This window comes from Rhipicephalus microplus, chromosome 5 (genome assembly GCF_043290135.1).
Source record: "Rhipicephalus microplus isolate Deutch F79 chromosome 5, USDA_Rmic, whole genome shotgun sequence".
Lineage (NCBI taxonomy): Eukaryota > Metazoa > Arthropoda > Arachnida > Ixodida > Ixodidae > Rhipicephalus > Rhipicephalus microplus.
Genome location: NC_134704.1, coordinates 3203172 through 3229026, shown reverse-complemented (window position 1 = coordinate 3229026; position 25855 = coordinate 3203172). Strand labels below are relative to the sequence as shown.

At 46.8% G+C, this 25855-nt stretch overlaps 1 protein-coding gene across 5 annotated transcripts in view; it reads left to right on the top strand.

Moving 5' to 3' along the window:
• Cdc5 (cell division cycle protein 21) overlaps positions 1-25855 on the top strand; it is a 322395-nt gene that overhangs the window by 131119 nt on the left and 165421 nt on the right. For all 5 annotated transcript variants that reach the window (XM_037426347.2, XM_075894722.1, XM_075894721.1 and 2 more), the window contains exons 7-8: positions 8695-8869; positions 19580-19722. In XM_037426347.2, the coding sequence (XP_037282244.1) occupies positions 8695-8869; positions 19580-19722 (318 nt within the window). The remainder of the gene's footprint in view (positions 1-8694; positions 8870-19579; positions 19723-25855) is intronic.

Here is a 25855-nt window from a genome sequence, read left to right as displayed (position 1 = left end):
TTTTTCAGTCGCATCTCCCCTAACTCATTTATTACCATGCCAAAATGGTTATTTTTCATTTGTTGCGGAAGGATAGTTTTTGCCAGATTGAAAAGTATTTCGGCACGCGTTGCAGCATACCATAGTTTGCGCAATGAAATGTTCTTTCTGCGTGGACAGGAAGGGAGTGCCTGACCCTTTTCATTATTCCTCGAAGCTCCTCGAGCACGCATGAGCGTGGCGCCAATCTACCTCGTTTCGTGCGACAGCGCAAGACACGCACCGAGCGTCGTCTGCTATAGCTCGTGGCACCCTTCTCTCAGGACAAAGAAAAAAAATCAAGGTTGTAATTAAACTCAAAGTAGGTTGACATCGCTTCCGAAGAGCACAATGTGGCTATAAAAAAAAAAAAAACTAAAAAGGGCTCATTGTCTAGAGTCTCCTGAAAATTGTCTCCTGGCTGGTTGCCATTGCACTTCACATGAGGAGCTCAGCAAAGCCACATTGCTCAAAATAACCATCTTTCTCAAACTACCATGATAGAAAAAATCATCTTAAGAAGCATATCTTTGCCGCATATATGAGCTGACATTTCTGGATTTGAAATGTGTTTTTCTCAATTTACAATTTTGGGCAACTTCTTGAGTTTAGACATCATGTTTTGGGCACTTCTGATAGCCAGATTGGAATGAAATTTTTATCACATATTTGTTAGTATGTGAAGAATGCAAGCATTTTCTTGAAAACCTGACGTCTCTTATATAATTTCTACAAAGTTAAGGTAAGCAATTAGTATGGGCTGAGCATTTCAAGACCCCTTGCATTACTATCTTCTTTTGCTGACTAAAATGTCATACACACATTTTCATGTTATTTTTATTCCACAGTTAGTATGGAGCAATATGTGTTATTAATGACTTATAACCATAAAATTTAGTGGTGGCAAATGTGTGCCCAAAATATTATCTTCATTTTACGCATTGTCATTGTATAAAACAAAAACTATGGAACTTACTGTCAAACTGATTACATGTTTGAAATAAGCATAAAAGCCTCTGTAAACATAGGTTTTATTGCTTTAACATAAATTTGATTGCCTTGGGTTACAGATAAAATAATCTTTTCTCTTTTGAATAGCATCTCCCTTATTATCATCACACTTTGGCCAAAATCCAATGAATTGAAGCGATCCTCAGAGAATGTAGAGCAAAACAATGGAAACGGCCTTCGTAGACTAGGGAAATGAGGCAGCGCGCGTGAATCTTCATGTGTTAAAGGGAGACGCTCCCCGAAAAAATTTCTTTTATTTCTAGTCATAGACGCTTGAAAATTTTGTTGTTAATACAGCTTTTCATGTAGGTTGCCAATATGCAATCATTTTTTGTGTAGCTGCTATACGCCGTGCACAATACCAAAAAGTTACATGTTTTGCGGGTACTGTTTCATGTACTTAACTTTCAGTAAAAGCATTGTCTCTGATTTTATTAGACTCTTGGTAGATTGTAAAGTGCAAATATCTATCCAGATATGTCACAGAAATGTTGGAACCAAGGGAAAAAAAATCGTATTGAATGGCTAAGTATTTTCAACCTGCCTTGAAACAATAACCTAATATTTTCACAACTAATTCTGGTAGGCATTGCAATTTCAAGTAGATATTTGCATTCTGCATGTGTTGAAGAATATGCCAAGTTTCGTTATTATACAATTAGTATAAGTGTCTAAAAAGCTGTCCTAAAAATAATAAATGGGGAAAAAATGAAAATGAGAAAAACAAGTTTGAAAGTTTGGAAAGTTGAAATTTATTAGGAAACCTTTTTTTTTTCATAAAATTAGGGCACAATGAAAAGCCTCTTGCATTGAATGCTCGGAAGATTGAAAATCGCACAGAATTGTGAAGGTTGGTCATGGCCTGCGCCTATAGCACGTGCTGCCAGAACTGCCTTCAACGTTTACGGCAAAGCTATCACGCGAGCTGCCTCTGTCGAAACGAGCGCTCGTCCCTTGGTCCCTGGCCGAAGTAGTACGTCTCGGTGCATGCGTGAATGAAAGTGTAGATTCAGGGCAATCGTTTTCACAGCACAGTTCGTGGAATGCCGAAAGCCCTTTGCTCTTTCCAGCTACCTCGGACGCCAAGTTCCCATTCGTGGCAGGTTGGGCATTGCGCACCCGCCACAAGGCAGTCAGCGCATCGATTTCGCAAAGCAGCGTGTTGGCAGTAGCAGCACCTACTGGTCTACGTTCACTCTCGAAGAATCCGCTGTTCATTTGGGATGCACTGACGAATTCCTGGCAGTGGCTATTTCACAACCACTGTCGTCGCAGGGTTCGGTGTCAGTTAGGCCTATCTGAAGCTGGGCCTGGTCGGCGGTGACATCAACGTTCACTGTTGCTTTGGGAAGTGTCTGACGCCGTTTCCCTCGATACTTGGGGCGAGTTTTAAACTTCGATTATCTAGACTGCGCTTCTCGGGGCTTGCCATGACGCAAACTGCAGAGAAACATCGAACAACTCAGTTGCGACGTCCGAGACTTCGCTCTTTTGCCGGAAGGATAGGAGGGGGAGGAGCGGACCGCTGACCAATGGCGGCCTCGCGCTGCTTGCTGCAATATTCAAAACGCGTAACATATGACAAAAGAACTTGTTTTCAGGCTAGTTCGTGCATACTTGGTGCAGAAGACTGAGGCGCAAAAAACATATCGTGAAGCAGGAAGAGCAGAAGAGAATACAAAACAGTGCCAACTACCAACTGTTTAATGACCGTCTAGGAAACGCACAGGAAAGAAGACAAAACCGCGCATGCACGCACAGCCAAACAAACATCGTACAGCGTCATGATCAAGGCACTAAGTTATCCAAAAGCTGCATTTCTGTTGAGTACAGCACAATAGATGTATCACTGATACAATCGGGCCCTTTCTTTTTGATAAAATAGGCTTCCAAGAGCTCTCTAGCTGTTTGTTCGTTTGCTCCTACCAAGAATCACCGTTTTCTCAAACAATGGCACACATCCACAGACTTTACAGTGCGCTCAAGATGTGCATGATCACTTTTTCCTAAACTGTTGTCATGCTCCCTCAGTCTGTCATTAATGCAACGCCCCGTTTGACCGATATAGAACTTGCCACAGCCTAGGGGAGTCCCTTATACCACGCCTTGTGCGCAGAGCCTAAAAAGTCTTGTGTGCTGCTTCTGGCAGCCCCTTTGCTCATCGCATGTGATGCGCGGGCACAATTGAGCAAGTTTGTTGGGAGCTGAAAAAACGACCGTAACGCCGCAACGGGAAGCCACCTTCTTGAGGTTATGGCTCACACGGTGTATATACGGGACCACCTCAGGCTTAACCCGCTCTCTCTCCTTCGGGCGCGCATTTGCATTAGGTACTCTGCCTTTCACCCTCTGCAGCAGGGATTCCACCACAAAACTAACTACGGACTGAGGGTAGCCGGCCTTGGAAAGTCTTTGAAGTTGACGCATAAAGCTAGCTTGCATAACAGGCTCACAGCATTCAAAGACTGTGGAATGCAGAATCGCTCTACTTCGCTTAAAGTTGGCACTACGCAGATCGTGTGAGCATCTTCACTGGGTGTCACGACAATCATCATCGTGTGTGTGCACGCTCTGTCTGAGACTGCCCGTTCGTTGCTGAGCCCTTGAGGCTGTATAAACGCTGTCTCAACCCAGACGTCATATGTGGTGGAGGGGGATTTTCGGTCCTCGGTCCTCTCCCACTTCGCTCGACTCCCTGGAGCTGCGTTCAGGCCGCCGATTGCCCCCACTGTCTGGCAGCATGTCACAGAACGAGCCTGCCGGCACTGCTACCATCTCTGCTGCCATCTCTCCCCCGCCATCTTCAGCCCTGCCTCCTGTTTACGTACACAGCCACCAGCGTGATCCCCCTCTCTTCGCCGGTCTTCGCGGGGAAGACAGGGAAGACTGGCTCGATGAGTACAGCCGCGTGAGTGTTGCTAATCACTGGGACGATAGCGCCAAGCTTCGATACGTCTCTTTTTACTTGACCGGTGTGGTGAAGACATGGTATTTCAACCACGTCATTGACTTACCCGACTGGGCGACCTTCCAGCACCAGCTGCGACATGTTTTTGGGACACCGGTCATTCGTTCCGCCGTCGCGAAGAGGACCCTCAATACTCGCCAACAACATCCCGGCGAATCTTACACTTTCTACATTGAGGATGTCCTTTCACTGTGCCGGCGTGTCAATTCATCTATGCCAGAATCGGACAAAGTACGCCACATCTTGAAAGGCATTGAACCGGTTGCTTTTAATGCCCTCGCTGCGCAAAATCCGGCTACCATCGCTGACGTCGTCACGACATGCCAGCGCCTTGATTCGCTGGACTCCGTTCGTCTCCAAACGGATATTGGCGACCACCACTCCATGTCTCAAGGCCATCTGCGTGACCTCATCCGGGACATTATACGAGAAGAATTGCGGTCTATGGGCTTCACACCTTCTTCACCGCGTTCAACACAGTCTTCGGGAGTTCCTTTGCGTCACCTCATCAGGGATAAACTTACATCCATGACCGGCCCTGATCTCGTACAACCACCTGTTTCTCGCACCATATCAACCTTCACTCAAGTTGCTGCCGCGCTTCCGAGCAACGTACTTTGTGACATTGCCGCAACCATCCTACGCGTCGTTTGCTGCCGCTTTTTCGGTCAACTACTGTTCGATATGACCCTTCTTCGGCCCACCTGACCCTTCTTCGGCCCACCTGAGCACGCTATCTCCAAGTGCCCCCAACGCCTTCTACTCACCACCCTTGCGCTCGTCCCACCCTGTCTGCTATTACTGTGGGTATCGCGGCCACATTTCTCGTTTCTGCCGCAAGCACCAGCAAGACGAATGCCGCGGTTACGACATGCGTGAACGAGGTGTGTACTATCAAGCTTAACGCCATTCATCACCTCCACACCGGTCTCCCTCTCCAGACGCTGTTCACTATCCCCCTTTCGCCACTCGTTTTCCCTACTTTGGGCTGCCTCATTCGTCACTAACAGTCATTCGGAAAACTAAGTGATGCAGTTTCTGGGGGAAAAACTGCATCCCGAATTGGGACTGATATTCCTCCATCAGGCCCGTGCAACATGATTTCGGTGGTAGTGGAAGGAGTGTACGTGGATGCACTGGTGGACACCGGTGCGGCATTTTTTGTTATGCGCGTCGATTTAGGCCAATGTCTGAAAAAGTGATGACCCCTTATGATGGACCCACGTTGATTGCTGCGCAGGGGTATACCATTCGCCCTTCCGCTTTCTGTACAGCCCGCGTTTTTATTGATGGTATCCGACACCACATTCAGTTCGCCGTCCTGACTGACTGCTCTCACCAATTAATTTTAGGGTGGGATTTTCTTTCTTCTGCCTCCGCGGCTATTTGCTGTGGCCAACGCGACGTCCACCTCACCGACACGGACTGCACGCTCAATGACGACCCCCAGTGGCCACTTCGTTTGACAGCTGCGGAAGATACCGAATTACCACCATGTCAGGAGCAGATTGTAGCTATTACCTCCAAGGACATCGACCATGGCGACGTCTTGGTCTCACCATCATTTAGTTGCATCAGTAAAGGCATCATTTTTGCTTTTGGTGTAGTTAGGTTTCTTAATGGTTCCGCACTTGTCACCGCTGTGAATACAACATCCAAAAAAATTCTACTTCCCCAGAAAATCACGGTGGCCTGCGTGACGGATTCCGACCCTGCATGCGTTGTGCCACTTCATGCCGTCTCCTCCAACGACAGCCCTAGGAGTGAGCCTGCTTCTTCCACCTTTACTGCAGCCATTAACGACGACTTGACACCTTCACAGACGCAACAGCTACTTGCTTTGCTAAAGAAACACGCAAGTTCCTTCAACGTTTACACCTCGACGTTGGGCCGCACTACTACTATAACGCATCGAATCCACACAGTCGGAACATCTGTTGTACGCCGTCGGCCCTACCGCGTGCCCTTGGTCGTCGTCTGTGGTTCTGGTTCGGAAGAAGGATGGCTCCGTGCGCTTTTGCGTCGATTACAGGACGCTCAACAAGATCACTCGCAAGGATCTGTACCCATTGCCTCGCATTGACGACGCCCTTGATTCTCTACAAGGCGCGAAATACTTTTCCTGCCTCGACCGACCTGCGTTTTGGATACTGGCAAATTCCTATGCACGAAGAGGATAAAGAGAAAACGGCGTTCGCAACCCCCGACAGGCTATACGAATTCGTTGTGCCTTTCGGGCTGTGCAACGCGCTTGCTACATTTGAGTGCATGATCGATGCCGTGCTGCGCGGCCTTAGGTGGAAGACCTGTCTCTGCTACTTGAACGACATGGTCATTCTTTCGTCAACGTTTCCTCAGCACCTGCAACGTTTGGATGACATTCTGACGTGCCTTGCCGCCACTGGTCTTCAACTAAACATGAAAAAATGCCGTTATGCCACGAAAGCTATCAAGGTTTTGGGCCACGTCATGAGCAAAGATGGAATTCGGCCGGATATGGACAAAATTGATGCGGTGCTTCGCTTTCCGTGCCCCGAAAGGTCGAAGTAGTTGCGAAGTTTTCTTGGTCTCGCCTCCTATTTTCGCCGTTTTATACGAAACTTCGCATCAATAGCGGCTCCACTGCATCAGCTTCTTGCTTCTGACATGCCCTTTTTGTGGCCACGGTATAGGTGCTGTTCTGCTCCAACGCGACATTTCTTCACAAGAGAGAGTAGTTGCGTATGCCAGTAGAGTAATAACCGCGACCGAGAAGAACTATACCATAACTGAGCAGGAGTGCTTGGTTGTGGTCTGGGCAGTGCAAAAGTTCCGTCCCTACCTCCACGGCCGTCATTTCACGATCGTTACCGACCACCACGCCCTATGCTGGCTTTCCACGTTGAAGAACTTGTCTGGACGCTTGGGTCGGTGGATTCTACGTTTACAGGAATAGGACTTCGATATCACTTACAAGTCAGGTAGAAAACACCAAGACGCCGACGCCCTTTCCCGCTGCCTGCTACCAAATACCCAGCTCAGCATTGGTCAAAGTTCGGCCATCACTTCTACTGCAGCGCCTGCGCTCGCCTCAATAGACCAGCTATTCTCGAATGACAAGCGCACATTTCACTCGTGCCAGTTGTCTGATCCGTACTGTAGGCGTATCATGGACCAGCTCTCAGGAGCTTCCCATCCACCTAACGTGCGACATCGTCGTCAACTCTTGTGATTTAAGCTGGAGAATGGAGTTCTGTACCGTCACATCTACCACCCAGATGGTCAACGCTGGGTTCCCATGCTAACATGCTCTCTTCGACTTGACGTGCTTAAAGCCTTCCACGACGACTAGACTGCCGGACATCTTGGTATTCAAAAAACTTACGACCGCATCCGAAGTCGCTTCTACTGGCCTGCTATTTCTACTAGCATTGCGCCCTACTTTGGTTCCTGTGTCCAGTGCCAGCGCCGTAAAATCCAGACAACTGCACCGGCCGGGCTTCTGCAGCCAATTCCGTGCCCCACAACGCCATTTGAGGTTGTAGGTATCGACCTTTACGGCCCTCTTCCCATCACATCTACTGCCTCTGCTTCGGAAGTTGCCGACTTCGTTCTGCACGCCATCATTCTGTGCCATGGCGCCCCTCGTAGATTCTTGAGTGACCGACCGTGGAAGGGTGTTCTTGTCAGAAGTGCCAAATGAAGTATTGCGCGCCTCTGGAATAACACACAAGACAGCTTCCAGCTATCACCCTCAAACCAACGGTCTCACCGAGAGGTTTCACCGTACTCTTTCTGATATGATAGCCGTCTACATCAGTCCAGACCACAAAAACTGGGATACTCTTCTGCCATTCCTCACCTTCACCTACAACACGGCCGTTCAGCGCACCACTGGATACACCGTTCTACCTCGTTTCTGGACGTTCCCCTACTTTCTTCCTCGACGTTTCCTTTTTCAACACTGACGTCATCTCGTCTCTGTCTACCAGTGAGGAATACATTTCAAGACTAGCCCGGTGTCGCGATCGTGCTCGCATCAACACGGAAGCGCGACAGCAAGATCGAAAAGTCATTTATGACGCATCCCATCGCCTTGTATTCTTCCGACCTGGGGACGAGGTGCTCCTATTCACACCTATTTGTACACCTGGTCTGTGTGACAAGTTTCAACCACACTTCATTGGGCCTTACATAGTTATCGAGCAGACTTCGCCCGTTAATTATTGTGTGACCCCACTTGTCGTCCCAGCAGACCACCGTCACCGCAACACAGAGATCGTGCACGTGTCTCGCATGAAGCCTTTCTGGCGACGTTCTCTGTCACATTGACTTTCTACGGCCAGGTTGGCCGTCTCGATGTGGAGGGGGGGGGGGCTTAGTGTGGGCATTCGTCATGCGCTTCCTTTCATATATGCATTACTATAATCATCATCATCCGCCTGGGTCTCTATCCTCATCTTCACTGGGTGTCACGACAATCATCATCGTGTGTGTGCACGCTCGGTCTGAGACTGCCCTTCGTGGCTGAGCCCTTGGGCTGAATAAACGCTGTCTCAACCCAGACGTCATAATATATATAAATGTCAGCTGCTTATTTATGCATCTTAAAATGCCCAGTGCTTTTAACGAGTTTTCTTGCACATTATTTGAGCAACTCACTTTTGATCAAACGATGTCATGCATGGTATTTGCACTCGCGCGTGTTCCCCTTGCAGGAGGCCCAGAATATCATGGCCCTGACCAATGTGGACACCCCTCTGAAGGGTGGCCTCAACACACCTCTTCATGAGACTGACCTGGGTGGACCAGCGACACCCAAGAAGGCAGCACAGACACCCAACAGCCTCATTGTCACCCCGTTCCGTACACCCAGCACTGCTGCTGCTGACGGTGAGCACACGGCAATTAGAAGCTCTCACGCGTAATGAAAACCGCCTGTACTAATGGTGTGCCTGCGAGGTTTGGCAGTGTTCAACTAAGTCATTGTGCAGCAGAACATTTTGTGGAGAGGCATGCTTGTTGCCTGCAGGGATCTCCTATTGCCCTGTCACTTAGTTCTACTGTTGCGGGGAAATTGTACTTCAGGAATCTTTTCTGGATGTTTGCTCATGGAAACAAACTTCAAAGCTACAGACGCCTTGCTCAATACATTTCTTGGACTGCACATACCACTAAGTTTGCTTCATTTTGAAGCAAGGGTTTACTTTTCATCGTGGGCAGTAAGTAAAGAAGAAAGACAACAAAGTAACGAGAGGCCAATAAAAAAGATTTTCACACGCCTTACCAATCTGAGAACGTGGTACAAACCTTTGCACCCCTCACACGTGACACGGCGAACTTGGTTTTTATGCCTGGAACTGCACCACTTCAACACTTTGACATATTGTATTTACTCGCGTAATCCTCATCTTCGCATAATTGTCGCACTCCCCACATCACCCAACAAAAATACGATTTCTTGTTTTCCTCGAGTAATTATTGCACCCCCGAAAATTGCCGCAATAATGTCGTCTGCTCGTCCTAGCTACTGATGATGATAGTGTGCACTATCTGGCGCAATCTCTTAAGCATCAAGCCTACTATTATTGCACAAATATCCAATTCAATTCAAGCCAATTCAAAAAGGCAAGTGCACATTGCGGCGTGTTTTGTATGTTGTGTCTGTAATCTTGTCACTTTATGGGGCAATACTGAAGCTACACGGCTGCTTTCAAGTTGGAAGTGATTGATCATGCTCTAAATAACGGCAACAGGGCCGCCGGTATGCTCTTTGCAGTCGATGAGTTTTGTGTTCACTACTGGTGACGGCAGCTGAAAGCCACCAAGACGCGTTGGGCCTGCCGTGTGCCCAAGACTGAGATCGATGGTAAACTTCATTTCTTCAGAAAGAAAATGCGGATGATTCTGTTAAATAGCCATCAGCCCAATACTGACATCCTACGCTTGCCTTTTGAGGGCTCCTGTTGAGTGACAAACGCTACCGCTACGCCCACAACGCCCACAAGCTTTGCGTATGGTATTCTAATTCTCGACTTTTTGCTAGCACTTTTTGTGTCTCAAATAAATCTTGCCTTGTGCTGAACTTCTGCTTTTATTGTTCAGGAAAATTTTGATTAGTACTTCTCAAAGCTTGCTGTTAGTTGCTGGCATGAGAATCCCAATTCGCGGTCACTTCGTTTTATTTTTCGCCCTGTACGTTTTTGCGGAAAGTTTTTCCTGCATAATTCTCGCACCCCCCAACTTTGCATCATTTTTCCGCTGAAAAAACTGCGAGGATTATGTGAATAAATATGGTAGAAACCATCATGAGGACGCAACTAAACACAACACGCAAGCCTTCACGACGGTTTCAATGTCAATGCACCAACTTGCCCACCAGTCAACTCTTTTGCTTCAATACTAGTCGCCTTGAGGTGGTTGCCCTGTTCTGGGCCAAATTCAGCAGCAACAGGCCGTCTCAAAGGGAAGTGGCCCACAGGCACCCTTCTGGCCAGGCTCACACCAGAAGAGGAGCTCTTGCTGAAGCTGTCATCTACTGCTGGTTAAGTACAGTGCAACAGCAAAAAAATATTGCCCGAAGTGCTCCCAACAAAGCTAACTCTTCCTTTTTGCCAAATTGCAGAAAAGATTCTGTCACTATTCTACAAGTTTGAGATAGTGCATGGTGGCGACACCAAGGAGATAGTTCGAAATTAGTGCAGGGTCCGGGATACACAGCATGTTATATCGGCGAAACAAACATACCGTAGTTACTCGAATCTAACGCGCACCTTTTCTCCGGTTAAGTGAGTTCATAAATCGCATGCGCGTTAGAATCGAGTACGAAAAAAAAAATGAATACGGTCATTCTATTGCAATCGGCATTTCCAAAATGGCCGCCCCCTACGTGCGGTCGGCCATTTCTGCCTATGTGTTTCCCATGTGCGGCACTTCGTACATGTGCTGAGGAGTTCGTCATCTTGTAGTGCATTAGCATCGACGACATGGAAGGGCCGACTCCAAAAACTCGAGTGCACAACGATGCCACTTTTAAAAGAAAAGTCATCGCGTGTGCAGAAACGGACGGAAATCGGGCCGCATCGTGGTCGTTCGGAGTTCCCGAAACGTGGTCGAGACTGGCGGAAACAAAAGCAGAAGATTGTCGACAGCAAAGCTCTCTCGCAAAGGCTTCAGAGGACCACAGCAGGGTCGGCTTCCGCAAATTAAAGAGCTGCTCAGCGAGTATGTGCTTGAGCAGCGAGCGGCACAGCGGCCCGTGACGACACAACTGCTCCAAGTGCGGGCTATGCAATTAGCCTTAGAAGAAAGTCTAATGCGGAACCAGTTTAAAGCGAGCAAGTGCTGGCTAACTAGCTTTATGAAGAGGAAAGGCTTTTCCCTCCGAAGGAAAACGGGCATATGCGAAAAGTTTTGTGGAGGAGTACGATGAAAAGCTTCACAGTTTTCAGAGGTTTGTCATAAACTTTCGGCACAACAACGGCTACGTGCTTGAGCAAATCGGGAATGTGGATCAGACGCCTCTTTACTTCGACATGCCTGGCACCACAACCGTCGAGAAGAAAGGGGTGAAGCAAGTTCGTGTGCTGACATCGGTCTACGGTGAAACTACAGTGACGACCATGCTCTGTTACACGTCATATGGGCACAAGCTTCGCCCGTACCTCATATTTAAATGGAAGACGCTCCCAAAAGGAGTCGTTTTTTCGTGTGGTGTGATCGTGCGGGCCAGCGAGAAAAATGGGTGCGCGTTGCAATCGATGTCTTACGTTTTTTTTTTTTTTTTTTTTTCGTCGTGGAATTCAGGTGCGCGTTACAATCGAGGGCGCAGTAGAATTGAGTAAATACGGTATGTCCGCGATACGTGTGTTTTGTGGTCTGCTTATAAGCGAAAATTGAGAAACAGTTTTTTTTTTCAAGGGGGGGTGGCTACCCCGGAAACCAAGCTTTTTATTTTTTAAGTTGTCTTGATGACACTTTCCAAGAATGTTCACTACATTAAAACTAGAGATACTGCGAAGTTTCATAAAATTGTGTTCAATGGTTCTAGAGTTGCTGAGGTCTAACTGGGTGATTCACTTGTGTGCCTGAGAAAGAGCTGGAAGAAATGCCAGGCCATAACAGAAGGCCAAAAATTATTTTGTGGTCACCCCTGGATAGATATTCTAGGGTACTAAAGAGCCATTTACTTTTCAATATCCCCTCCAAAAATTTTTTATGCAACTTTGAATTTGATGTAGCAAGTAATGATGACATTTATTAAGAATTAATTGTTTACTAATAAAATGGCACCAATATTTAAAAAAAAAGCTTGATAGACCCTGGTAAAAATCAGTCGGGAACAGAATGAAAAAAAAAAAAAAAACAGCGCACAAATCTGATAAGCAGTTCTTAAGAAATCGCTTTCCTCAGCACCACAACGAGCTGAAAAATTCATTTGGAGAAAGTGGGATTTGAAAGTTCAGCACATGTGACAACACTGATTCAGAGTACGTGTGAGATCCGGCGATCTAGGACACGCTCGATGCATTCGTGGCTCCAGTTACAAACGGTGTGTCAGATTCTGAACTGATGGCGGCCGACAGCACAGTTTCGCTGCTGCAAGCGTCTATGCACTGGGCATTTGTAGCAGAAAAGCAGAATTTCGATTCTCGTAGAAGCTGCATAACCTGTTTCCGTGCTCGAACCTGCATACTGTCTTCGGCTTCGTTGCCGGCATCACCCACAGCAACATAGATAAAGGGCACAGAGCTTGTGCAAAAAAAAAAAAGAGAGAGAGAAACTGATCGAAAATACAGTGGAAGGCAAGAAGTGGCTTGTAAGCAGAGGTCTGTCGAGGCGGATAGAGCAGAGAGCAGCAGTGAGACGAGCGCGCCGGTCGTGCCATTGCCGGGAGGGACAGCCCCCGCTTCCAGCACAGCAGCCAATGGCGGGCGCTTTCACCCGCGAGATATGAATGATCTGCTATAGCTAATCAGTGCTTCGCATCGCATCCCATGGAAACTCCAATAGCGCCTCAACCTCACCGTTGACGTCATTTTGAAAGGCGGCAAACAAGAGAGCGAGAATTCATGGTTAGACAAGGAGAGCAGAAGGGTAAGTCTTAAAATTAATGTGCAGAAAACGAAACTAATGTACAGTCGAGTCCAATATAACGGCCTCACTTAAAACAAACTTTTGCTTAAAACGAACAATATCCGCGTGACCGTGAAAATATACATTGGTTCAATGGCTCAAAATCGCACTTACAACGAACGTCTCTGAGCGCCGCTGATCGGTTACAGCGAACGAAGTCAGCGGTCTGCCGACTTCTCGGGAAACCAATTTCACCGATCAGGCATCGGCGAGGTGCCCATACATTCTTATTGTTAAACGCCGAATCTGCCTCCGCGCCCCTCTAGCAGCTGCTCTCCCCGACTGCTTTTGCTACGCACCCATTCGTTCTTTGTCCCTCCGCTAATCCGAGCACCCCGCATAGCCCGACGAGGCTCGTGTTTTCACACTGCTACCGATCTTTCGAAGACCGGTCGGCCACCTACCCTGTTTTTGATCGCTGGTACTGTCGTTGGCGTCACTGGCCTGGAGTGACCAGACCATTTGCCAACATCCTCGACCAGCGACTGTATCCGATAGTCTGCGTCTAGTGCACGTGCGTGAGCTACCCCACCGACTCTGATAATTTTTTATTTGTTTCGGGTTTAGGACTTGTTCTCGCCCACTTCGCACTCAACTCAGCATGCCTTCTGCGCGCATGCGGAAGCGCGAAAACGGCTGTTAATCTGGGCTGAAAGAATCGCAAAATATCGAAGTTCGTGAGGCCACGCAAACCTGCCGGTGCAACAAAACGATTTTTTGACCACGGCAGCCTATTCTTCGAACGCCGCCACGCGCATCGAACCAGGCGGCCGTACTTTGACTTCTGCGCGCGCTGGCACTTTCCAAGTTTTTCTACGTGCGAGTTTCGCGGAACTTTCAAGCAAGCTACCTAACTTGCCTCCTTCCCGTGTGTTTTGGTTTTCAAGGTCACCCTCCCGCCGCATCCTCCCCTCTCTTTATCGCACAGAGGAAGTAATCTTTCCTTCCTCCGTGTTTTATAGCAACTCCTTGCCCTTCTCTCGCAAGTCTGCTCTCCTCTCTTGATCACAACCCATTCGCCCGTCTCCACCGCTCCGCGACGCCGTCCAGGCTGGCTCGAATTAGTTTTGTTTTTCACTAGAAAAGCGCCCAAAGCTGTTCCGCGCGTTCTGGCATGCGCGTCGCGTGTGCGCGTATTGCTCGCTCTTGGTGTGCGTGTGTGGTCATGATGGCCGACGGGAGGACAGCACACTTTTTCGTGCCGCTCAACAAAATGTCGAAACTGCGACCGTTTGGCTTGAGCGTGATACGCTCGTTAGGTGCGGTGTTGCGGAGCGCTTGCTCAAAGCTATTGACCACCTGGCAGCACACTTGTCACTTCGGGCGTCCTGGTGTTCAGCTGTGGAGATGGTGAATATTTCTTGGGCGACGGTGACGGCTACATGTGCGCAAAACTATTTTCGCGAGGCCGACTTCGTCGATCATCGGGCCCGATGCCGAGCCTGAAGCTTCCGAACAGGACCACTGCGGCAGGAATTTGCGGCAGCTTGTTGGCGACTTCGACCTGGGAGAGCGGTTCGGGCATCTGTTGCGATGATTTAATTACGGCCGATGATGATGCCGATACTACGGAACCGTGCACGGATTGGGGCATTGTGAATGAAGTACGTGGCGAGAGTGATTTGGAGGAATCGGATTGCGAGAACGACAAAGCTCTGGAGCCAGTGCCTCATGCAGCTTATGCCACGGGCCTCGGCGAACGAGCAGCCTGCCGTTTTAAATGAACTCGAGACCGCCCTTATCGTTTCTGCTCTTCAAAACACTTGCATCACGGACTTTTTAGGGCAAAAAAAGTTTGTGTTTTCACTCGCAACTTTTTTTAAAACCTGTGTTTCATTTACTACGCACTTCGGGATACAGCAAACGGATGCCGCGTCACGCTCAAGTTCGTTATAAGCAGGCTCGACTGTACAACAACCTCAGAAGAGAACAGCGCTTCGAGATAGGTAATAGCGCACTAGAAATTGTAAAAGACTATGTCTACTTAGGACAGGTAATAACGGTGCAACCAAATCGTAAGATCGAAGTAACTAGGAGAATAAAAATGGCGTGGAACACATTTAGCGAGCACTCTCAAATCATGACAGGTGGATTGCTACTATCCCCAAAGAGGAAAGTATATAACAGCTGCACCTTGCCGGTACTTAGTTATCGAGCAGAGACTTGAAGACTTTTAATGAGGGTTCAGCCTAAATTGAGGACGACGCAACGAGCGATGGAAAAAAGAAAATGGCAGGTGTAACCTTAAGAGACAAAAAGAGAGCAGAGGGGATCAGGGAACAAACCGGGGTTAAGGATATTATACACCCAAACCTCATTGTAACAGTCATATCCACCAAGAAAATACTTCGTTACATTTGGAAATTCGTTATAAATGATTATTTGGAACATTGTATTTGCGGCAAAGCCATTGGTCACTTCGTTATGATGGATAATTCATTATATCCCAATTCGTTATATCGAGGTTTGAGTGTAGTTGAAATCAAGAAGAGGAAATAAACATGGGCCGGGCATGTAGCGTGTAGACAGGGTAACCGCTGGTCGTTAAGGGTAACTAACTGGATTCCCAGAGAATTGATATGTGGGGTTAGGATTCCCAGAGAAGGCAAGCGGGTTAGGGGGTGACAGAAAGTTAGGTGGGCAGATGAGATTAAGAAATTTGCGGGTATAAATTGGCAGCAGCAGGCACAAAACCAAGTTCACTGGCGGAGCATGGGAGAGGCCTTTGTCTTGCAGTGGACGTAGTCAAGCTGATGATGATGATGATGGTGGTGGTGGTTTACAGAATAGGTAGTTTGTGTTGCAAACAAACAATCTGGTTTTTCAAAAATAGACTTTTCATGATATTTTGGTTTTCAGGGGCCACGTCCCTCCTTAAACGCTGTATGGTTGCTGAAAGCCAAATCTTCTACTGTCTATTTGCATGCTTCGCTCCATCTACTTGGCACCCGCCTTCACTACCGATCCGCTTGCTGTATAAAATGCTCACTTCGCTTCAGACTATGCACATATGCGTGAAGTAACCTGCGGGCCTAATGCAATGGTATAAGTAGATGGGATTTCAGGTAAATGCCTGTTTTGTTCCTTTAATATACCGTATTTACTCGCGTAATCCTCGCACTCGCATAATTCTCGCACCCTCGCATCGCCCAACAAAAGTGCGATTTCTTTTTTTCCTCGAGTAATTATCGCACCCCCTAAACTGCCGCAATAATGTCGTTTGCTTGTTACAACCATTGATGATGATAGCGTGTGCCATCTGGCGCCATCTCTTACGCATCAAGCGTACTATTATCGCACAAAAATCCAATTCAAGCCAAGCCAAACAGGCAAGTGTGCGTTGCGGCGTTTTATACCTTGTGTCGGTAATCTTGCCATGTTATGACGCGATACTGATGCTACACGGCTGATTTCAAGTCGAAAGTGATAGATCATGCACTAAACAACGGCAACAGGGCCGCCGGAAGGCCCTTCTGAGTCTACGAGTTTTGTGTTCGCTACTGGTGACGGCAGCTGAAAGCCACCAAGACGAGTTGGGCCTGCCATGTGCGTACCAAAGTGGGATTGATGGTAAACTTTATTTCTTCAGAAGGAAACTGCGGACGATTGTGTTAAGTGGCCATCAGCCCAATACTGACGTCCTACGCTTACCTTTTGAGTGCTTCCATTGAGCGAGGAACGCTACCGCCCACAAGCTTTGTGTATGGTGCGTCACGCATTCCTGACTATTTGCTCGCACTTTTTGTGTCTCAAATAAATCTTGCCTTGTGTTGAACCTGTGCTTTTATCATTAAGTTAAGTTTTATTTAGTACTTTTCAAAGCTTGCTGTTAATTGCTGGTGTGAGAATCCTGATTTGCGGCCACTTCGTTTTCTTTTTCTCTCTGTACGTTTTCGTGGAAAGTTTTCCCCATGTAATTCTCGCACCCCCCAGTTTTGCATCGGTTTTCCGCCAAAAAAAGTGCGAAGATTATGCGAGTAAATACGGTATGAGCACATATTGAAGGTTAAGGAGGGCTTTTATAGTGTTTTTACAGTACCTATATATGCCTATTTTAAGAATTTGTGCCAATGTCAACACTATTTAACTCTAAATTTTCCTTTCGAGTAAAGTTTCAGACCGTTATACATGTTACTAGGTGAAATTGACTTTTCAGAATTCTATGAGCTGCAACCTAGTTGAACAGATTCCTGAAAAGCAACCGCCAGCAGCCATGAAATAAGACTCCTCGGGCACCTGACACAACATGGCGTGAGTGGTCATAAGAGAGCGAGGACACTATTTCTGCAACCTTAAATGGCGCACATCGAAGCAGTGGAGACGAAAAGAAAAGTAGGAAGAAGAAAGGAAGAAAAGAATTTGGGGCCGGGGACGTTTTCCACTGCAGTGTTTCCAAGAAAATGAAGCATCTTCTTAACAATATCATTATTATGTGGCGTCTTACATCCCAAAACTACGATATATCGTATTTACTTGTAAAAGGAACGCACTCGTATAACAAATGAACCCCCAACTTCAGCTGTCAAAATTTGGATTTGTTTTCCCCCGCATAATAAATGCACTCGCTACACCGCTTCAGTCCCACTAACCAACACATCGCGCTCCCTTGCCCATTAGTTTTTATTATGCTGACCCCCCTTGGCCGCTCCTTCCCCCGCTGCCGCGTGCCGTATTGTGTTTCTCTCTATCTGTGCGTGGCACGTTTCCACTCTTTTTTTAATTATCTATGTTCCACAGCGGGGTCCACTAACGGTACGAGTGTGGAGACATCGCAGCTGATAAGCACGCAGCGAGCCAAGGTTGGAAGAATTTGTAGAAAGAACTAATGCGAAACTGTGAAGTGCCATCAGAAGGGGAAGAAAAAATTCAGATGTGCACGTGGCTTTTGTTTTGTTGGTAAGTTTAGCTCTTAAAACGTCACTGAAAAGGTTTTGTGTCCATAAATTTATTGCGAATGCGGTATCCGCAACCTCTTATATGATGTCTGCGGAAGTTTTTTTCGTGAGGTTCAATTAAACAACGGCGCTATAAGCGAGGAAAGTTTGACCAAAAGAACGCTCCCCCCCCCCGCCTCCCTGTACATGCGTGCGCAGGGGTGGAGCACGGGAGAGAAAGACACGTGGGGAAGTGATGTCATTGTCAGGGTTGAGCCGCCGTTCGGCAGGCAATTTTGTGCCAGGCCGCCTGCTTCGTTCAGTCAGCTCAGCTTGTTTACTTCGCAGTTGTTCCTTGTTTCTGCTGCGATCTGCTGCCTGGTGAAGAATCAGTTCTGCCGTTTTGTAGGAATTTCTCGCCATCACTCCGTTCTCTTCTGATTAGAGATTTTTGCTATCCGACATTCATTAGTTGTGTTTGTGCAAGGTTGAAGTGGACTCGCGTTGCCGAGCGACTGCCCGGCAAATGGCTGCCGCTGCACTTACGGTCACGATGAGGTCGCTTTTCACAAGTTTCCTCGGAATCGGAAGATGGCTGTAAAATAAGCCGCTGCAGCTAAAAAAAAATACTTCGAAAATGAAGCACCCTGTGGTGCTCAGGAATCTGACGAGTTTCGAGACAGTAGCAGCACTCCTTTTTTGCAGTAGCAGCACCAACGCGAGCGCTATTGCCCTCGCTAGAGCAATCGGGTCTTGGTCCCGGTGTCTCCGTGAATTACCTTTACCACGAAGACGTGCTCGTGGCACCCTGTGTAGTACTTTTATGCTCGTGGCGTGGATATGCCTATTTGCTTTCCCGCCGCGCCTTTGCAACGGGCTGTATTGCGTTTGGCGTTGCCACAGACAATAAAGTGTTGCGACCCTGAGCAGTATCGTGTTCTCGCCACGGCGACGGTTAACGCGTGCTCTGCGGCTCGCTGAGACCGGACCCACACTAGTGGCCGTACTCCTTCGGGATACGTGTCACTACACTGGAACCATGAGAATTTTCAGTAATGCACTGGATGTTGTTGCATGCCCAATGAAGAGCTTTGTACTCTAAGGATATTACAATTGGTTCCTTACGAGCCGCAGCCCCTGTAGACTTAATGAGTCGAATTTCTAGCTTGTTTGCCCCTTTTCGGTGTCGGAGCGACTCGAAGCCGGAAAATCACACGACAGAAAGGCTTGAACATGCCATGCACACACTGGGTTACGTGTGCATGACAGTGCCCGCCCCCTCCCCCCCCCCCCCCCCCACCCGAATTTTTTTCCCTGCAAAACAGAGCACGAAGTGACAATGACCGCATCTTTGGTTCCCACTTCAGATAAACGAAGTGCCCCCCTCCCTTCATGAAAGAAATCAGTTGCCATGGTGTATGCTTTTGAAAATTTGGCATTTACATTTCCAAAAAGTTTGAGCATTCACAGCATTCACGTGCTGCAACTGTACTAATTTTGAAAGTTGCACAGAGTGTGGAAAGGGTCACCACAGTTCAGCAAGTGACATTTATTCAACTTGTTTAACGCACGAGGGAATAACTGCACTGCCCAGGCATGACTCCTCAAGGTGCCAGGACCCCAGGAAGCGTGTCGTGCCAACAACCGACTAGTGCAACACCGCTGAGGGACAAACTGAACATCAACCCGGAAGATCACCTGGACTTTGATTCCAACCAGTCAGCCAAGCACTTTCAGGTTTGTATGCATCAACAAGAAGTGATCCTTAAGTGAGTACATGAATATTCCAGCTGCTGCACTGATTGAGTGCTTGTGCACACAATAGTTTCAAGCATTTCGGCATTGCCCCCTCGATCTCTTCCCGTCAGCACCTTTTCTCAATCGGCCTTCATTGTAGTGGGATGTTTCAAAGAAACTCTTGACCTACAATAATACTAACACCGATGAAGGGTCAGGTGAAACCCAGTACTTCTGAAGCAGTACTTAGTAAAAAAAACCAAATGTGTAGTACATTGCAGACTGCTTCTTACGCAGGGATGCTAGCGATGCGCCAAACTGCACCAAGGTGCCCTGGCTGCTACTAGAGCTGTGTGCCAGTGCTGTTTGTCTCATTTTAACCTGAGCGGGCAATTTGGGCTTAAATGCATCACTTCACCCTCTTTTCTGCAGCTTTAAGATTTTGATCAGTGGCGTTTGTGGTGTCTTGACTGCTCTCTTTTGTCCGTTTTTACATGTTCTGTACATATGAGAGCCCTAGAACAGCTTTCGAAGATACGCAATACAGCTCCTATGTGATTTATGTGACATTAAATATTTTTGAATGATCTATATATGAGAAATATTAGTTGTACCGTATTTACTCGCATAATCTTCGCACTTTTTTTGGCGGGAAACCAAAGCAAAGTTGGGGGGTGCAAGAATTACGCGGGGAAAACTTTCCATGAAAATGTACACAGCGAAAAATAAAATGAAGTGGCCGCAAATCGGGATTCTCACACTAGCAACTAACCCCCGAATGCAGAGATGTTACTTGGCTCGCGACTTCAACATAACTTGAGCAAGTCGGCATGAAGCAAGGAGCAGATTTCAAAACGCCCAAGTCAGCCTTCGCATTTCATAGATGCTCAGGCTTTCATAGATGCTCAGGCTGTCTTGCTTGGTCAAAACAAGAACGAGCTTCAAAGCCGAAACACGCTGCTCGCCTGCTAAGGAGAGTATCAATGAAGTTGTTCGCGTAAGGCATGCATTACATCAAAAAAAGACCATACGTTTTAAAATAACTATAAAAACGAAGGGCCACAAGCATATTCCTGCCATTTTACGGCTAACGAGTGGCACGTGGTGCCTGCCGCCACAGCGATGTGCCGTGTTGCTTCTGTAAAGCGTTCGTTGCCCGCTGGTTTTAGTGGCCACCCAAATGTGGCGCGTTTCTCCAGGGTTGCTTGTTTGAAGGCGAAGAAAGCATGGCGTTGGGTTCTTTCGTCTTTTTTTTTTTTTTTTTTTTCCAATCGAACGCCACAGCATGTATTTGTGCTGACCTGGCTCACGAGGTGATGCGATTTTCACGGTATTTGCCTTTCTGTTCGCCTGTGTGCATGCCTGTAGTTGGCTAAGTCGCAGTTGTATATGAAAAAAAAAAAAAAAAACAAGTTCTGGGAACAAATGTGATTCGTATCCTTTTGTTGAGCTTGGTAAACAAGAGAAAAAGCGGGGGTCAGGACATTGCCCTCAGCAGAATTTTGTCTCGCGGGGTGCAGCAGTGTCTCGCTGCATGACGTTGAACCGGATAAAAAAACCCGTGATAGGGGCACCTCTTTTTTATGTGTGTGGAATTTTACGTAGCGTTGTGCTTCAAGCGATGCCTTCCTTAGCGAGAAACAGCTCCCTAGACGGGACGAAAGGATAGACGAGGCACACAGACACAGCACCGAGTCAATATTGTACCGAAAGAGGCGGAAATTGGCGTCGTGTTTAAGAAAAACAGAAATGGCCTTTGCGCTTACAAAACACTTCGGTGTCGTCCCCACCGAAGCTATTGATACGCACGTGTGTGTAGTCGACACAGCCTGTAACACCATGGAACTCAGCCACTCCATAAAAGTCCCGCTTAACTATAGAAAGTGCTGCCGGCTACGGAAAGCGCACCAGCATCGCGTACAGGTGCTTTGCGACGAGTAGCGTCTTTTCCTACTGCACGGCAAACTGTCGACTACGGAATGCGGATGAGATTCCCGGTGACTGTTTGGAATGTGCCAGCACCGTAAAACCCGAGAGCCATCAGTAGCTGTAACACTGGGGGCACAGGCTGTCCTCGGTTGTCCCCATTTTCACGGAGCGGCAACATACCAAGCAGCTGCCGCACGGTGTTCTTCGTGAATCTGTATCGAGTGTCGAATTGTTCCTCGTCGTACAACTCCATCGAATTTCCTCGGTCACGTAAAGCGGGTCCAAGAATATTCTGCAGGCAGTGCGCCTCAGAAAATGCTATGCTTATGGCGAGGCAAGCAAACTCAAAAGCGGTCACCCTCCGCGCATCGTCCATTTGAGAGGTGGCCATGTTGGAATAACGCATGAAGTCGCTTTCAAGCTAGCCCCGCAGCTGACTTGAAACTTGTCCTGACTTCGACCGAGCCAAGTCGCCTTCAAGTCATCCGCAAGTTCGAGAGCGATTTACGGTGACCGGCAAGACTGTCTTGAGTCAAGAACGAGTCAAGTACGAGTCAAGTAACGTCTCTGCATTCGGGGGTAACAGCACGCTTTGAGAAGTACTAATCGAAATTTTCCTCAACAATAAAAGCAGAGGTTCAGCACAAGACAAGATTTATTTGAGACACAAAAAGTGCTAGCAAATAGTCGAGAATCAGAATACCATATGCTAAGCTTGTGGGCATTGCGGGCATAGCGGTAGTGTTTGTCACTCAACAAAAGCCTTCAAAAGGCATGTGTAGGATGTCAGTATTGAGCTGACAACTATTTAACAGAATTGTCCACAGTTTCCTTCTGAAGAAATAAAGTTTACCATCAATCCTAGTCTTAGGCACACGGCAGGCCCAACGCGTCTTGGTGGCTTTTAGCTGCCGTCACCAGTAGCGAACACAAAACTCGTCGACTCCGAAGGGCCTACCGGCGGCCCTGTTGCCGTTGTTTAGTGCGTGATCATTCACTTCCAACTTGAAAGCAGCCGTGTAGCTTCAGTATTGCCCAATAACGCGACAAGATTTCTGACACCACATACAAAACACGCCGCTACGCACACTTGCCGCTTCAACTTGGCTTACATTGAATTGAATATTTGTGCAATAATAGTACGCTTGATGCTTAAGAGATGGCACCAGATAATGTGCGCATCATCGTCAACGGCTGGAACAAGCAGATTACATTATTGCGGCAATTTTCAGGGGTGCGATAGTTACTCGAGGGAAAAAAAATCGTATTTTTGTTGGCCGATGTGGGGGGTGCGAGAATTATGCGAGTGCGAGGATTGCGCAAGTAAATACTGTAAATAACAGAGCGTAGCCTACAAGCTCGAAGTCCTGTTAAGCTCACATATTATACACATACTTTGTAAAGACTTTTAAGAATTGTAGTGAAGAGTGTGAAGTGGAGCATAATGGAGAACCATACCAAAGGCCCATGGTGCCATAAAGAAATACTTAATCTCACTAGTCGAATAAAGCACTTATTTGAGATTCCCACTGTAATAATAATGCTTCTTTATTTAATGATTAGGAAAGCAAATATGAAGCTAAATGTGAAAGGCTAGGGACTACTACTTTACCAGTGCTTTTGCTACATTTATGAAAAAAAAATTATAGATCGATTAGCCTTGCATGGTTTATGCCCTAATCATGTACTCTTGATGGCCAATCCTCCACAAATCTTACATCTATAGCTTTTAATAATTACTTCTAATATGCTTTTTGTACCGATAATGGCATGACTTCTTCATTTTCCGCGTGCAGCAAACTATCTGCTCTTCCTAATAATAAATTAAGCTCCACCAGAGTACATAGACTTATACTAAACAATCTGGCCCAGACGATAATCTACATATGTTTCTAAAGTGGTATTCAGAATAGTGTGCTCTCTCTCTTACTGTAATATGTAAAAAATCAATAATCTCTGCAGCAGCTTCCCTGCTCTGGAAATATGGTAACTTCAGTAGAATCTCGATGATAGGAATTTGAAGGAAGTGCGTTAATTATTCGTATCGGCCCGAATTATTATGAACCAAAAACAACTTAAAGCTGATAAAAAGATGAACAAGAACTTCGTTGGCAACTACAACTTGCCGAAAAACTTCTGTCATGTTATTTTAAACTTTCCTGCTTTCACTGTCTCTTAATTAAGTGCAGCGGTTTCCTCGCTCATGCTGCTGGCGCAGCATATTCACAGTTGACATCAGAGCAAGCGAAAGCGGCCAAACTCATTGGAAATGTACTCTCTTCCCTGCTTAAGCAGCCGAAAAACCGCGCCGCGAAGTCGGCACAAAAAAAAGTGAGTCCTGGAGAATTCAAGCGAAAATGCCAGCGTGGTCGGAAAACCAAGTGCGCGCCCGCGAAAACATTTACATTCGCTTTGCCCGTCGGTATGCATTGTTATGAAGCATGATGCCAACACGGTCCCGAAGGCGCTACTGCTCCGAAACTCGCCACTGCCAAAGTCACCTGCCATTTGGTAGCGTGTGTTTCTCAGCTCGCGACTGCTTCTGCACAGAGCTGTTAACGAGCCGACAAGACGACGTTGAGTTAAGGGGAGATGCTCCTCGAAATACTTTTTCTTCAGATATTTGTGACAGCTCAATGAAACTTTCCCCAGTTACAGAGTTCAAGCTCCTCTTTTCAAAACTTCTTTTATTTTTTTATGGCTCATTTAGTTAATTTTTTGCAGACCATGCATTTGTAAAAACAATACATTTCTGTGCAAGCTTAGGCAACAGTAGTAAGCACAAGAAAGCTCTAAAAAATTGCAAATGTTGCTCCTAATTAATTGCAGAATTCAATAAAGCAAAGAAACATTGTGTAGCATTTGTGTACTGGCCTAGAAAAGAATTCTAATGCTGAGTTCGTGTTTTACCACACTCAAGGAACAAGGTTCTAAAATTATCCAGTTGAATATCATTTGGAGACCTTTGAAAGTTGTTTATTTGAATTCAGGACATGTTAAACTTTAAGCATGCCAAGTTTCATTGCAATCCGACTTTGTAAAGCGTACAAGTTATAGTGCACAAGCTCTAAATATGCCGAAAAATGAGGAACTGATAAAGAGAGGTTTGAAAGTTCAAAAACATGTCTAAACTGTACTCTTAAACATACCTACATACATACATACATACATATACGTGAATGACAGCAACAGCAACGGCAAAAACCAGCTGAGACTATTCATATAATTGCTATTGCAATAAACCATTGTTCACGACGCTGCAAAGGTGCCTAAACTTGACCAGAATCTTGCGACGATCCTTTTACGTGCACGGTTTCCAGAATACTTATTATTTTTCTTATTCTCTAGCGTAGCAGGTCAATCACACACAAGAGCGTTAAGGCGCAGAACGTTACTGTATTTCATCTCGAATAGGATGGCCGATTAGCCTCTCCACTTGTATTCATCCACACTACGTCATCTGCTAAAAGATCCCATCCCATGATATCTGCGTCCACACGTTCGGCAAGCAGACAGCTGTGCCGAAAAAATAGAACATGGCTGCACGCATCGACACTGGTGCCTTCCGCTTTGGGTCTATTACATCATCGTCGTGCTCTCTTTGGCCCATAAGTTTAAGACTGATGCTTATATTTGCTTTAGATTTACCGTATCTACTTGAATCTAGGCTGGCCCAGACTCTAAGCTGACCCCTGAACGTTTGAAGCCGGGAAAAGAAAAAAAAAAAAAAAACAAACTTACCTCGAATGTAGGCTGAATGAAACAGTGATGACAGCGTTCACAAAGAGGATACATTTATTGAACATGGAGATGAAACAAAGCAGTTTGTTCACGATGCGAATAACCCTAGAAACATACAGCCACTAGTCTTGTGTGTTTTTCTTTGTCGTCATTTTGCAGCGAAAGCTGTTATGAGATCAAAACTCAGGTCACGCGCGCTGGCTTAGTTGTCCGCTGCCGCCAGTGTCCGTTACCACTATTGCACGAAATAAGAAAAAAAAAAACTAGTACCAAGAATACAGTGGAGCTCGAACTCGGCTCCACGGCGTGCCAGCCCAGTATTCTACCACTGAGCCACACTGGTGCCTTCGACTTGTTCGCAAACTTGCCTTAGGCAGGTTTGATGTCGGGAAAGGAATCGTGGTAATGTGAGTGATAAAGCATCTTAGAACAGCAAAAGAACAACCAAGCATTGCACAATAGG